Consider the following 14,126-nt stretch of genomic DNA (forward strand, 5'->3'; position numbering starts at 1 on the left):
TTTTTTTTTCTTTTAAACCACATCCCACGGTTGTAAATTCAGCCGGAAAATTCCACTGTGCTACTTTTGTTTTCAAACTGTATTTGGCATTTAGCCAACTATTAGTTAAATATGGCTTGTTTGTGAGCATTCCCTTTGCTTTGGGGTTCAAAGGATAGCCAGAAAGTGGCATAACTGGGAAAGAAGAGACATGCTGTAGGGAAGAGTGGGCAGAAAAACAGAGAGGCAGAGACCAAGGAACTGCTCAAGTGATGGAGTGACTGTGAAATGTGCTACTGATGCTGTTGTGAGTCTCGTATCCACAGATGATCGGAGAAATGAGGGTTTTCCAGCCTTTCAGTGAAGTGGGGGTAGGGCAAAAAGAGGTAAGGAAGGAATGGGGAGAGGCTAGAAGTGAGTGGGCTGCACAATGGGTTTTCCCTTACAATACCTGCTCTGACACATCCACTGCCCAGGTGGGTAGGGTGGAAGTATATTTATCTTCTGGTGTGTGTTTATCTTTTTATAGGTTACAGCTTCTGTAAAAATATGATGCTTTATGTGCCAATCCCCAAATTATACCAGTGAAATAAACTTTCAGAGTGCCTACATTTTTCAGATTTATGGTTCATGGGTGTGTTGACAAATCTGTACAGGTGACTTCTACTGGCATCTAGAGGAGACTTAAACTGCAGCCTTTGGAGGGAGATCCGGTAGTGCTCTGGTTACAGGGTTTTTTTTCAGCAGGCATGATGAGGGATACTGTTCTTGGGACTAGCTGGCCAAGAATTCCTGATGTTTGTGGTAACTGTGTTTGTTGTAGAGCAATTAAATGTCCTTATACATTAACATATCATCAATACTTAGTCATCATATGGGATTAGAAGTTTATTTCTTAACTTCTGTTTTACTTTAAATGCCACATGAGGAGAAATGGAATGGAACATGAAATTCAGAGCAATAAAATTGCCATTTATATATATAGACAGATAAGTGAAAAATAATTTTCATTTAAGGGAATATATCTTTGTTTTGGAGTCTTCATGAATACTTTATCTCAGCTTCAGTTAAACAAGACAGATGTGTCAAAAATTTAATTTGTAATAATAATGGTGAAAAAATTAACATATTTTGTTTATATTTTCCATTCTACTTTAGATTTTTGCGGAACATCACTTATCTGTAAACTACTATATGCATATATATTGTTAAATAAAGAATAATATTTTGAGTTACAGAGGTAGCTTCTTTTTTTGCCACTTCTGCAACTGCAGTTTGAGAACTGCTAGGAGGAGCTTAAAGTTTTAAATATGGGATCCATATAGTTCCAATGTAACAGGTTTAAAGGCTACAATGCCACAAAACATCTGGGAACATGACACATTTGACTTTTGAATTCTTTCATTTTCAATACAAAATCTGCAGTATAGTATCTGAAGCTTCCCATTTCCTGCTTTTCTTATCAGTAATACTTCTGTGTTTCCTGAGACAAGCTAAATATAAGTTAATGTTTTGATCTGTTTGAAAAGATAACTTTGTCATGCAAATAGAACCAGGCTCAGTCTCCAGCTCATTTCTCTTCTATTTAGATATGTATACTGAGCATCAGATGGACTACGGAATATCTAGGTGTACCTTGTGAATCTAGATTTTGGATTGTCTGGGACAATTTCAATTACTCAATTAAAATGTAAGTAAATAATACTCTTAGAAATCATGAGGCAGGTTAAAAGAAACCAATCATGTATTAAGACTTTATTAATCCTCAAAGCTGCTTCGCTGCTGTGAAGTTCCAGTATTTGAGGAAATTCTCAGAATATTGAAGTAATAATAAAAACAATGCACAAATGAAGAGACAAGGTCAATAGAAATTTTAATGAAGAGTCAGTTTTATTAAATATGATATGCAAACTAAGCTCAGGCTTTTAAGAAAAGATTTTGCATATAGTATTTTTCTATTTTATAAGGATCTTTTTGATCTGTAACATATCTAGTGAATCTATGAGGGTGGTGAGGCACAAGTTTTCCCAAAAAGTTGTGGATACCCCATCTGTGTAAGTGACCAAGGTGGGGTTGGATGGGAGCCCTGAGCAACCGGGTCTAGTGAAAAGTGTCCCTGCCCATGGAAGGGGGCTTGGAACTAGGTGATCTTTAAGATTCCTTCCAACCCATGCCATTCTATAATTCTGTGATTCTTTGATTCTATTAATTCCAAGTATACAACTTCCTCATAAAAGGAAAAACCAATCCTGTTTAGAGTAATACATTATCAACAGCAACTGCACTTACCTACAGCTGTGAACATGATTTCCCACACAGGAAAAAATAGGCAGTCACTTGCTAAAGCAAAAAATCACAAGGAAAGAGAAAGTAAAAAAAGTCAAGGTTTATTGCCTTTTCACACTGAAACACAGATCTTTTTTTCAGGGAGTTGCCCTCCATAAGAAGAAAATTAATAAAATACTTGAAATTTCTGTAAAAATTGTTGTAGATAACAGGAACACAAGAATCACGTCAGCTTAAGAGACTGTGAAAAGTAACCTTTATAATTTTATTTTTTTTTCTAATTTTGACAAAAGAGACATTTTTATTAATATATTTATATATTACCCTTTATTGATTTCTCAAAGTAAGTGTATTCAGGTAGTACATCTTTTTGAGTTAAAAAGTGCTACAGAGTACAATTTTTTTATTACTTCATCATTTGGAAGATTCTGCTTGTTGACAAGGCAGAGTAGAAATAAGTGTACTGCAACAATGGGGAATTACAGATCTATCTGGGAAGTGGCAAAAGGGAGTCATTGGAAACAATGAAAATCAGAGAATCAATCAAATTGGAAAAAAACAGTAGTTTGTATTATCCTAAAACATGCCTAGCGTTGTAGAGAGAAATATAGACAGATTTTTATTTCCAGGCAGGTTGTTGCATTGTGGAAGGTATTTTAAGCAGATCTAATGCTGAGTCCTGTTCAAGCTTGTACAGGCTATTACTCACCTGAAGTACTAATTTCTGCTGTCAGCTTCTGTTCCAATTACATTTGTTTATTCATTTGAGAATTTTAATGAATTGATTCAAGCTTAGTTTTGACTTCAAATCAGTTATATTGTTCTAATTTTAAGCAGCTCCATAAAACTATAGTCTCCTAAGGTACAAACATGCTTGCAGTTGTCCCAAGAAAAATCCATAAAAAATGTAAGAGTGAGGTTTGTTTTGACAAATTTCAACATGAGTCATGAATAGTCAGGATTCTTACACCTTTGAACAAGATTTTTCAAGCTGCATAATTTTGATCCCAAAATAATACCTCATGACATGTTATCACAAATAAATTCTCAGACCTTAAGACATTACTTTTTATAACTACTCACAGACTTATGACCTGTAATATATAGGAAGACTCTTATCTTCTCTTTAGATTTTGTACTTCCTGAATAGTAGATAAATGTTGAACTGCACTGTCTGAAAAATTCTGTTCATTTTGGATACATCAAATGGAAGAATTCTGGTGATGAAACCTAAAGATCCCTGCTTCATCACAGTATTTATGCATATTGCTGTATATTTATTAGTAGTGAAAACTTCATTCTGAGATGGATTTTGGTAGGAATTCAGACAATCTTTGATGCAACTGCACTGAGGCCTCAAACCCGGTGTTTCTTAGAATGTAAAAGTAAAAAGCACAGTGTGTTTTTCATATTTCAAAAGTATAAGCATCCTGTGAGAGAGGCACTTGGTGTGCAGAGATTGAATAAAACCATGTCACACTGTAGTCATTGATTCCAGTGTTCCTTCAGATGGACCACACAGTTCTTTTTATTGTTGGCCTCCAGCTTTGTGGAAGCGAGGTTACTTTCTTAAATCTAGCATCTTTCCTTTTTTTATCATATCATGACAGATTATGATTGCAATTCATGAGTGTGTGACTGTGGGGGTCAGACAAATTTTAGCTGTTAGATGATATTCACAATTCAGAAGTAATAATAATTTGTAAGGTTTGGAGATTTTTTAGTAAACTGTTTCTTCAGTGTATTGCTTGAAGTGCTACCAAAATTGTCTCTGGGTTTCTCTACAAATTTAATTTTTAATTATGCTAATTTTGAAACTGAATTTCTGTGTGTGCTTTAGCCAGTGTGGAAGCATAGTTAGTGGATTCATCTGTAAAACTTACTGAGAAGGTGAAACTACAATGTATATATCCAAAAAAAAAGATGTGATAATCCAGATATCCTGGATGAAAATTACTGTAACTCATAAAGAAAATGCAACTGTCTTACATCCAACCTATGACATTCATAGAAAAGACAAATACAATGGAAGAATTTATTTTGTAAATGCTTCCAGGGTGACAAATCCTCATCCTTCATCAAGAGCATTTTGAAAGATAATGATCTTTACATTTACTTCATTGTAACTACCCCAGATGGCATTTCGAAAAAGAGAATAGGAATTATTCAGGCAGGTAATCAAATCCCTCATTGTTTTTTAAATTTCAGATATATGCAAGATATATGCAGATATATGCAGAAATCCATACCAATTCAGGGAGTGTCTGGCATTGCAATTTTTCTTTTCACTTACATAGGATGCTGAAATGGAGTAATTTGGGGAAAAGAACTAGCACAACAGGAAAAAAAATAGTACTTTGACAAAAGATCATTTTAAGAGAAGTGGGAAGCAGAGATGGAGAAGACAGACAGAACTCACAACAGCCATGGATTACATGGCAGACTACAGGTCATTGCAATGGTGATATTTCCAGTGGGACAAGGCTCTCGTAGCATTCCAACAAGCTGTAGGAACTCTTCAGAGGATGAAATTGCAACTACCCATGAAATTACATGGATGAACCTTGTAACTCCCCATGGAGGGTACCATATTTTGATCATGTTATATGGTGAGGGCATTCCTTGTCTGAAACTAGGATTGTTTTTTACCTAAAGTTCTCCTGTGCTTGCTTTTTCAGAAGGAAAAAAAAAAAAACATTTTGGAGCGGTGTGGCAACAAAAGGGAGTGAAGTAGGGAAGCTTAAATGAAGAAAAAGAACCTCTTTCTTTAAAAGGAGACTTTTTAAAGATGGAAAAGGGAAGAATAAGAGAAAAAGATTCACCTACGACCATGTACTTTCTGTGTAGCTGTCTACTTTCCAAAGGCTCTGTAATTACCTGACCACTCATCCATTTGGTTTCCCTTTCAGCTCTGTGTCTAAGAGGAGATAGAACTCTTTACTAGTAATTTTCTGTACGTGCTTATTCAGCATTGGTCAACTGACAACTATGGCACAAATTACTGAGTATCTCTGACGGGAGAGAATCTTTAGAAGATTGTTATGTACATATGACAGAATAACCTTCAAAGGAGAAGTAGTTTCTCTTGTTGTTTTTTTGATTTCTTATTCTGAATGTGGAAAGATTCTGGTCCTTTTTCCCATTCTCCAGCGTGAAAATAGATGCCATTCAACATTTCATTTTACTTCCCAGCTAGGAAATAATGGATTGAAAGGAAATTTAGTTTCTAGCACTTGAAAGACAGGTAAAACAGACCTCTTACTTGGTTCAGTCCAACCTGGCTTCTGGCAGTGCTAAATCCTTATTCACAGTGGGTTTATCTTCTGTATAATCCTGAAAGTTAGATGCAGTAGAGATCTGTAAGTTCATTTAGTCCTTTTCACGGCCAAGGCATTAGTGATCTCAGCTATTTGTTCCTGGGTGTTTCTGCTAGAGTTAATCTGAAATGATGCAAGAAACAAGGCAGTCATCTTTCTGTGGAATGTTACGCTTCTGTCCAGTACCTCCAATAGGCAATTGCCTCACAGATTTCAGCACACTGTAAACTGCAGAAAAGTGGATTGGGTATCAGAGGTATGATTTTTTAAATGATACTCTAGGGATCAGTATTCTCAGTACATGGGATTTCTGTCTTGGTCTGAGCACACTAAAAGTGAAAGCTTAATCAACAGCAAACCCTGTGTCCATTTAAATCTACTACAGAGGGAGATTATACTTTTGAATAGAAATTAATCCTTTTCCTTTTAAATAATCAAGATTTCTGAGAACAATCCTATTCAGCTCCTGATAGATGTGTAGAAACATGATCTTTATAAACACTGATCTGAAGAGAATGAAGTGTATCATCAGGGGAGATAAAATGTTGCAGCTTCAATCTACACTGAAAATTAAATATGTTATTAAAACAAGAGTCTAGAGAAGATATTTATTTATGAAATAATTATAGTGGAACTGTCAGTTGGGTTTTATCTTACTTTACTAGCACCTTTGTCAGTACCAAATATTTTAAAGTCCTGGATGACATCTTGCTCTGATTAAACTGTAAACTTCAAATTCACTTCCATGCACCAGTACTTTAACTTGCTGCTGAGACCAGTTATATATTTTTTTCTTCTTTGTCTTCTAAGATGTAAAATTAGGACATTTATGTTTGTCTTTAAAGTGGCTTTTTTTCTACAAGAGTGTTGAGCAAGCTGAGTGTTGGTCTTATAATTTCACTGCATATGGATTTTGTTCTAGAATATTAATATACAGAAATGATTGAGGTCCTGGTATATTAAGTGCTTTTTAAGGAATCTTATTTTTGATGGAATTATAAAATCTGACTAACATACTGGAATGATCATTTTATAAGTAATTAAACTTTTTTCCAACTACAGTGTTAGGATTTATAAGTTATTGATTCCCAATAGACATTACTTTTCTAAAAGCATTAATTTACCTACAGTCCCCCAGACAAATAAACAACTTACTGAAAAATCCATTTCTTCGAACAGGTAATCAAGAAAAATTTAATAGACTTTTGTTTTTTTTTTGTGAATTGCATGGTGTCTAATGCCTTGTAGTTCATGCTTTTAGTTTCAAATATTGGTTGGCTAGGCTAAAGTTGTGAAGTGTCTGCCTTTAAAGGGTGCAACTTTGTGGAAACATAATATTCACCATGAATCTTAAGCTTGCTTGGTAAATTAGCACAGTGAACTTAAGTAGATATTAGGGTTTTTTGTGTCAATCAAAACTGAAGCCTGGTTTATAATTTAAATTGTGCTACCAAGGCATTGAAAATTGCCAGGATTTATCTACACTGACCTATTACTCTTGGACCCAGAGACATTCCTGCACCAGCTTAAGCAGGTAAGTATGCCATTGAGGAATCTGCAGCTCATACTTCGATGAAAGTTGACAAGAGAATATAGATATAGAATATATTATTTGCTTTAAAAATTTCCATTTAAAAGAAATAGTAGAAATAAAGGGAAATAATGCCATATGGCATTATGCTTGTGATGGAGATTCTTAACTACGCTAAATGGGAAATGTTCTTCACATGTCAATCATATCTGCTAGCATTTAATAAACTTGGATAAAGTATCTTGGATTAACTTCTGCTTTCTTGCAAAACAGTGAATATTTCTGCACTCAGACTGTTTAAAGTTGCTCTAGTGCTTCATTCCTGGTAATCAACAGAGGTCATGAGTCTGATTCTGCTTTTCCATGTGCTTTGTATAAATTTTAAAGGTATGAATATGAAATGAGTAAATTTGGTATGATTCTGATTTGCATAGTTTGAAGCCTTAAGTGCTGATGCTTAATGAATAAAGATTTCAAGTAGTGTCTAATGGTGACAGTAGTGTCACTAGGTCCAGCAACTCAAGTGGTAACCAGACCCTCATACTGCAAGATCAAGAAGTTAAAAAAGTTTGGAAATCATGGATTGCCTTTTAAAGCAAAAACAGAAAAAGAGAAAAAAGAAATCAGTTATTTGAAAAGTATTAAGCATGTCTTTTTATTAGTATTTTGACAGCATCTCTATTTATTTCCCTTTAGAGTAAAAGTGTCTTTATAAAAAAAAAGTCCATGGTGCACCCTTTCATATGTGAGGAAATAAGAGACCACAACAGTCTTATAATGTCTGAGGTGCCAAAATAACGGTGGAGAAACTCTGTTTAGGACTCTCTTTCTGGCTCAATCTCTGGTTGCAGAACAGCGATTCACTCCGCCATGGTCTGGGTGGGGCGAACACAAATCTTTTTCAATCAGGGACAAAAGTAAGAAACTGAATAATCTTAAACAACTGCTGAACTGGCATAACTGTCTGAGGGACGTTATAGCTCTCATTACAGAGGCCTTTTCTTGGTGTTCTATCCTCATAGTATCATTGGTAGATGGAAGACCCTAGAAGTGGTGATAAATCACCACTTAGGTAAGATTTTTGATGCAATTATTCTAATGACTGATTTTTTTATACATATATATATATGTATTTTTTTTTACTAGATTTGGCCTGAGCTTAGTCCTGGAACTTTATAAGAATATACAAGAAAAATGTTAGGATAGATATTGTTCTTTTTGCCTTAAATTTCAGCTAAAAATTTCCTACGGCATCTAAGAAATAGGTGAGAGAGAACTCTTGCAGACTGCACAATGTCACCCATGCTTTCTTTATGGGCAGTTAATGAAACAGATTGATAGAAAAGAAATAATATTCAGGATATTATACTGGAAACTTCACATATACTGTAGCTAAAGGATATTCTTACAAGTGGATGCAGTGCTAAAATTCTGCATCATAATTGCAAAGAACTTGAGAGTTCGTACTTCCACAGTTACACGTGAATGTATGGTCAAAGAACAGTCTAGTTATCCCACAGGAAGATACTTGCCAGCTGGGTGAATCTGATACTTCTTTTTTTCCTGCAGTGTGAGCATATATCCAACAGTTTTCAGAACTAAATTCAGCGTTTTTTTTTTTACTCTTAATATTCCCACATTTTATGACTCACAAATCCTCCTGCACTAAGCAGACAAAACTCTCACTTTCAGTGAAGACTTCTTGTACATTTTTTCTAAGATATAAAGATTATGTAAGAATAGCCACTATCTTTATTCCATCATTCTTAACAAGCAGTTTAAGGGTGATCTGTAGTTTCTTATGTACAGTGCTTAGAGATGTATGTCTGAAGATTGATTTTGAGCTCAGTATGAAGTGTGAGGAGCAGGGATTGAAGTCACTACTAAGAGAAGAAGTGTTAGAATTGGAAATGTCACTAGAATGTGAGATGTTACACAGGAACTGTTGATCATCAAAAAGATGTTAATTCATGCACTTGCTACCTGGAAGAGAAAGCATTTGAAGGTGCAGAGATTGCAACTTTAATTTCAAATGGAAAGCATAGAGAGAGCAGTGCGCTGGGCAGTCCATTGGGCAGGAGTGTACAGAGGTGCATCTTTAACTTGTCATCCCAGGTGGTCACTCAAAACACATTAAACAACTGTGTCGTTTCACCAGCATTGCCAGCCACATACCTAACAGCAGCAAAGCAACAGCAGGAGGTCTTGCAATCTTTCTTATGTTTTAAACTATTAACTTTTGCAAAGAAGTGTGCGCAGAGAAAGGTTATGTTTCCTGTGTCAAGCACATTGGAATGGAGACTTGAATGACTTTCATTTACAAAGGTGTGGGAAGAGGTTGTGGGAAAATTCTTTTTCTCTTCATGCTATGACCAATGTCTTTTTCTAGTTTGTCCAGTTATTTGTTTACCTATGGCCATTTGATACATGGATCCCTTTGTTTACTTGATACTTTTCCAGACCTGTTTTCAGTCCTTTGGTTCTCCTCTCTTCAGTTAAAGCCGTCAGTACAACAGTTACTCATTTTTGATGGGATTCTTTTTTAAAACATGAATAAAGTATCAACTTACAGAAAAAGAGTTTAAGGAATTATTCTGGCCTGGAAGTTAAGGTTTTGTCATGTCGTCCTGTTGTACTTATCTGCCTTAAAGTTCTTAGTCTGCTGTTTTTCAGCCATACTTGACTCTATGGAGCATTATAATGAGGATATATCAACAGGAAAGGTTAAGACAAGATAGCAGACAAACATTTGGTTCAAAATATGATTTCCATTAATATCTGTTCATCTAGAACTTAAGACTTCTCAAATCTGAAGTGTATTTCTGTCTTGTTCCCAACCTGGCAAAATAAATTAGTGATAATCTACATGCAAAAATATCTTCCAGGTCCGGTGTTTTGTAGAAATTAATGAGTATAATTTAGGCTCCCTGTATAGACACTATGTAAAACTTTCTACCTATTGCACTCTCATATGTGTGGTGATACATGATGTACTATTTCTGCTAGGTTATAGCTTTCTATTGTCATTGCCCATAACAATAATCTTACCCTCTTCTGTCTTGCCCTTATGAAAGTATGAAGTGAAGAATTTTCTTGTCAGCTGCAGTTCAGTGCAATAATTTCCCATTTCCAGACCACTGTATTAATGCCTCCTACACAATCATAAACTATCCTCTGACTCATTCTGCATTGAGAAGCGCTGATAGGTGCATCTGGCTTCATGTGTTTCACATAGCCTTACAAACCACTTGGCCTTGTAATACTTAGCTCTCTAGGTTGCATTGTTTTGAAATGTAGTAGTCCCTGAATTAAGAGTTTTAAAGTTTTAGCTGAAATGTATAATTAGGATATTGATTATTTTAAATATAACAGAAGCAGAAATGATTCAATGTATGCAAAAATGGTCTTAGAAGTAGAATAAATCAGCTTGTGAAGAGCTTTGTGATATAGAACTCAATCAGCCAAAGTTAGACCAGTGATCTTATAATACATGATGGGCAAATTTACAATGCAAATTTACCTTAAAATATAGAATATAATGAACACATTAGAGAGATTACAAACCAATATTGTTCTAACTATGCACTATGCCTTTACTACACATCCAGATGGGAAGTCAAAAGTCTTTAGCAGTGAAGAATTACGTGACATATAAACTGTTTAATTGAAAACTGGCAATTATGGCCAAACAGTGTTGTATGTTTATTTACATAATGAACAAATGAAGTTAAAATTACCTGAAATATTTTTGTCCTGTGTTGTTTGTCTTTCAGAACTGTTAATTCTAGCAAGACTTTCTATATATTTTGAAAACTGTGTTTATTTTCTCAGGAATTTTATTTCAGTTAGGTGTTAAAATAGTACTAGTTTGATTTAGAAGTTTCCCCACCATGCTCCAAATAGAATGGGAAAAATATTCTTTTGATGTTAGTGGTGACTTTTGTATTCATAATGTGAATTATTCAGAGTTTCAGAATTGCATAAGTTGTTGGGAGGTTTTTTGCTGTTTTAGTGGGTTTTTTCTTTCTTTTTTTTTTTTTTTAATTCATGAGTAAATTTGTATTTTCTTCAATCAGTGACAATGGACCATTTGCTCAGGGGATTTGTTTTGCTAGCAACTCTGAATAAGAATGGAAGTTCATTAATAGAGTATTTAAATGCCAGATGTACCATGAAGTACTCCCATTTTTTAAATAGAGTGATCAACCTCTTCTGTAATAGCAGAGATAGAGCTTTTCTATTCTTGGATAGTGTGATTATATCCATGCCACTCAGCACTTACTTCTATATTAATGCTCTTCTGCCTGCCAAAAGCAGCACGTTGCATAGGATTTTTTTCAAGTCCCTATTCACCTGAAATAACTTGCTTTCTATTTATCTCTGTCTCAGTTTAGAATGTGATTCATAGGTCTACAGCGAAAAATTATCAGGCCTTTAAAGCACATGGAAGCAAGAACTAATCCTGAGGGATCTTCATTGTTTGGCTCAGATGCTGAGCTCCCCAGAGCAAGAACTACTCTGTATCTTACACTGTGTCTTGTCAGCACCTAATTAGGAAGCAAGAGGATGGAGGCAAGTGAAGCTACCTTTTTCACACCTCTGCTGTGATTATTTACCTGTTAAATGTTGCTTTTCTTACTTTTTATCTTTTATGATGAACTTTTTATCTTTTATGATTGGATGCCCCTTCAATATAAAAGGCGAGAAACCAAACCAGCCCTGCCAGGGGTAGAACAGATATCTTCCCTTCTGAAGGAAAAGTTTTGGTCATAAAGAATTATAGAATTGTGGAAAGTTCAGGCTAGAAGAGACATTCCAAATTAATTTCATCCATCTCTGCCTTCTGAGGCAGGATAAACATAACTTTAACATATTTGACAGATTCCCATGTTGGAAATGCATGCATTAAACTCTTGTGTAGTCACACTAGTGCAGAACCAGCCTTATAAGGAGATGTTTTTCCCATTATATCTAGCCTAGATATCTAGCCTAGATATCTCTTGTTTAATACTGACTTTATTCACTGTAGTCCTCTTAAAAAAAAAAAAAAAAGGAGAGAAAGGGTTATGCTCCCAACCTTCAGTTTTTCACCCAGAGAAATTGTGAATGCCCCATCCCTGGAAGTGTTCAAGGCCAGACTAGGTGAAGCTCTGAGCAACACGGTTCAGTGGAAGATGTCCCGGCCTACAGCATGAGTATTGGAACCAGATGATCTCTAAGGTCCCTTTCAACCCAAGATGTTTATGATTCTATGATATTTCTGCACAAGCACAGTTCTTTTAACTTTTCTTCTCAATTCATGATTCTAAATTTCATCATTTGTGTCCTCATCTGAATGTTCTCCTGTTTGTGTATAACCTTATTTTAATAAGGTACATAGAATGAAAAGCCACATTCCATCTAAAGTCTTACCATTGTTAAGTGGAGCAGAATAATGCCTCCTTTGTCTTGTATATGACTCTCTGTTGACATACCTGAGAAAATTTGTCTTTTGTAAACGGACAATGTGATAACACTCAATTCTATTTGGCTAGCAGTCAGAGCATCCAGATCCTTTTATTCAGCTCTGGGGACTTTTTTGACATTTTTTCCCCTCTTTTCTTCTTTTTAATTCTTACCATTTTGAACGTTAAGTTAGTTACTAAGAATAATGATGCTATTATGTGCCCTTGGCTACTTTGTTTGCAACAGAATATGCTATGTTAAGGAAAAAATTGTAACATTCGGTACCCATGAGGGCTGCTGTGCTTTTACCAAAGTAAGATAAAATTAGAAGGAATGTTTTATATGTTCCTTACAAGCATTGCTTTGATGAACATGCATTGTGTGTCAGCTGGATGCTATAACTATTATCTGACTTTTATCTGTTTTGTGATGATTTGTGGATGGATCTCACTTGTCTTTTTATCTGCTGACCCAATGTTCTGTCTGGGGACATTTGTTGCTTGCCAGGGTGGACTCAGATGCTGCAGTGAGAGTGCCGAGGCTTGTCCTGATGCTTTTCCATGTGTTCCAAAGCTGAGTCCAGGAGAGGCCTGGAGCACACCAAGCATGACTACATGGTGCTGGAGTTTGTGATCAAGGAGTCGGGAAACTTAGGTGGTGTCTTCTTGATTCTGCTGAAGAAGAAAATGTCCTGGGAAGAGAAGAACAAGGCTCAGTTGTATGGCTGTTGGCAGCAACAACATTTTACGTTTTATCACCATAGACTCTTTTTGATGATCAGAGACTGCTAGGAAGAGACAGGATCCACCTGAGCACCTAGGGAAAAAGCATCCTTACCAACAGGCTGGTGAGGGGACCTGCAACAGGACAGTGAGCTGACTACCCATATGTGAGAGAGAAAGTGGACTGGACTGACAAACAAATGCTGTGCAATTATATGGACAGGAAACACCTTGAAAACAAGAAAACAGCACAAGGGTGACTATTCCAAATATGTCCACACAAATACGGAAATGCTGAGAGGACAAATTGTTAGAAATCTCTCATATATTTTCTGGGAAATTAGCATGACTGGAAGACCATATGAAGTGTCTGTATACCAGTGAAGCATAGGCAACAAACAAGGAATTAGAACTCTATGTGCAGTTGAGATCACAGAGGTGTGAGATGGCCCAATTGACTGGAGCGTTACAATGGTTGAATACAGGCTCCTTAGGAAAGACAGACTGGGATGGTAGTGAATGGGAGTTACCCTTTGTGTGAGAGAGCAGTGGGAATGCGAGAAGCTCTCCCTAATGATGCATATGAGACAGCTGAGACCTCATGGATCAGGATAAACAGTCATTTTAACGTAGGTGATGTTGTGGTGGGTGTCTGCCTCTGACTTCCTGATCAGAGTGATCAGGCCTGTTATAGTGCGGGCTGCATTAGACAACTGGAAGAAACTTCACATTCTATGATTCCCATGGGAGAGTTCAACCACTTGGTATCTATAAAGGAGCAGCACAGCAGGGCACCATCGGTGTGACAGGTGTCTGCAGTACAGTGGTGATAACTTCCTCACTCAT

At 36.0% G+C, this 14,126-nt stretch overlaps 1 protein-coding gene across 1 annotated transcript in view; it reads left to right on the forward strand.

Moving 5' to 3' along the window:
* Window positions 1-317: 317 nt before the first annotated feature.
* Window positions 318-14,126, forward strand: part of CD226 (CD226 molecule) — a 30,880-nt gene continuing 17,071 nt past the window's right edge. The window contains 4 exon segments of the mRNA XM_051775841.1: window positions 318-365; window positions 4,123-4,188; window positions 4,191-4,320; window positions 4,323-4,439. Of these exon segments, the coding sequence (XP_051631801.1) occupies window positions 318-365; window positions 4,123-4,188; window positions 4,191-4,320; window positions 4,323-4,439 (361 nt within the window).

Source organism: Manacus candei, unplaced genomic scaffold (assembly GCF_025592945.1).
Source record: "Manacus candei isolate 608988 ecotype Guabito, Panama unplaced genomic scaffold, ASM2559294v1 h1tg000008l, whole genome shotgun sequence".
Classification (NCBI taxonomy): domain Eukaryota; kingdom Metazoa; phylum Chordata; class Aves; order Passeriformes; family Pipridae; genus Manacus; species Manacus candei.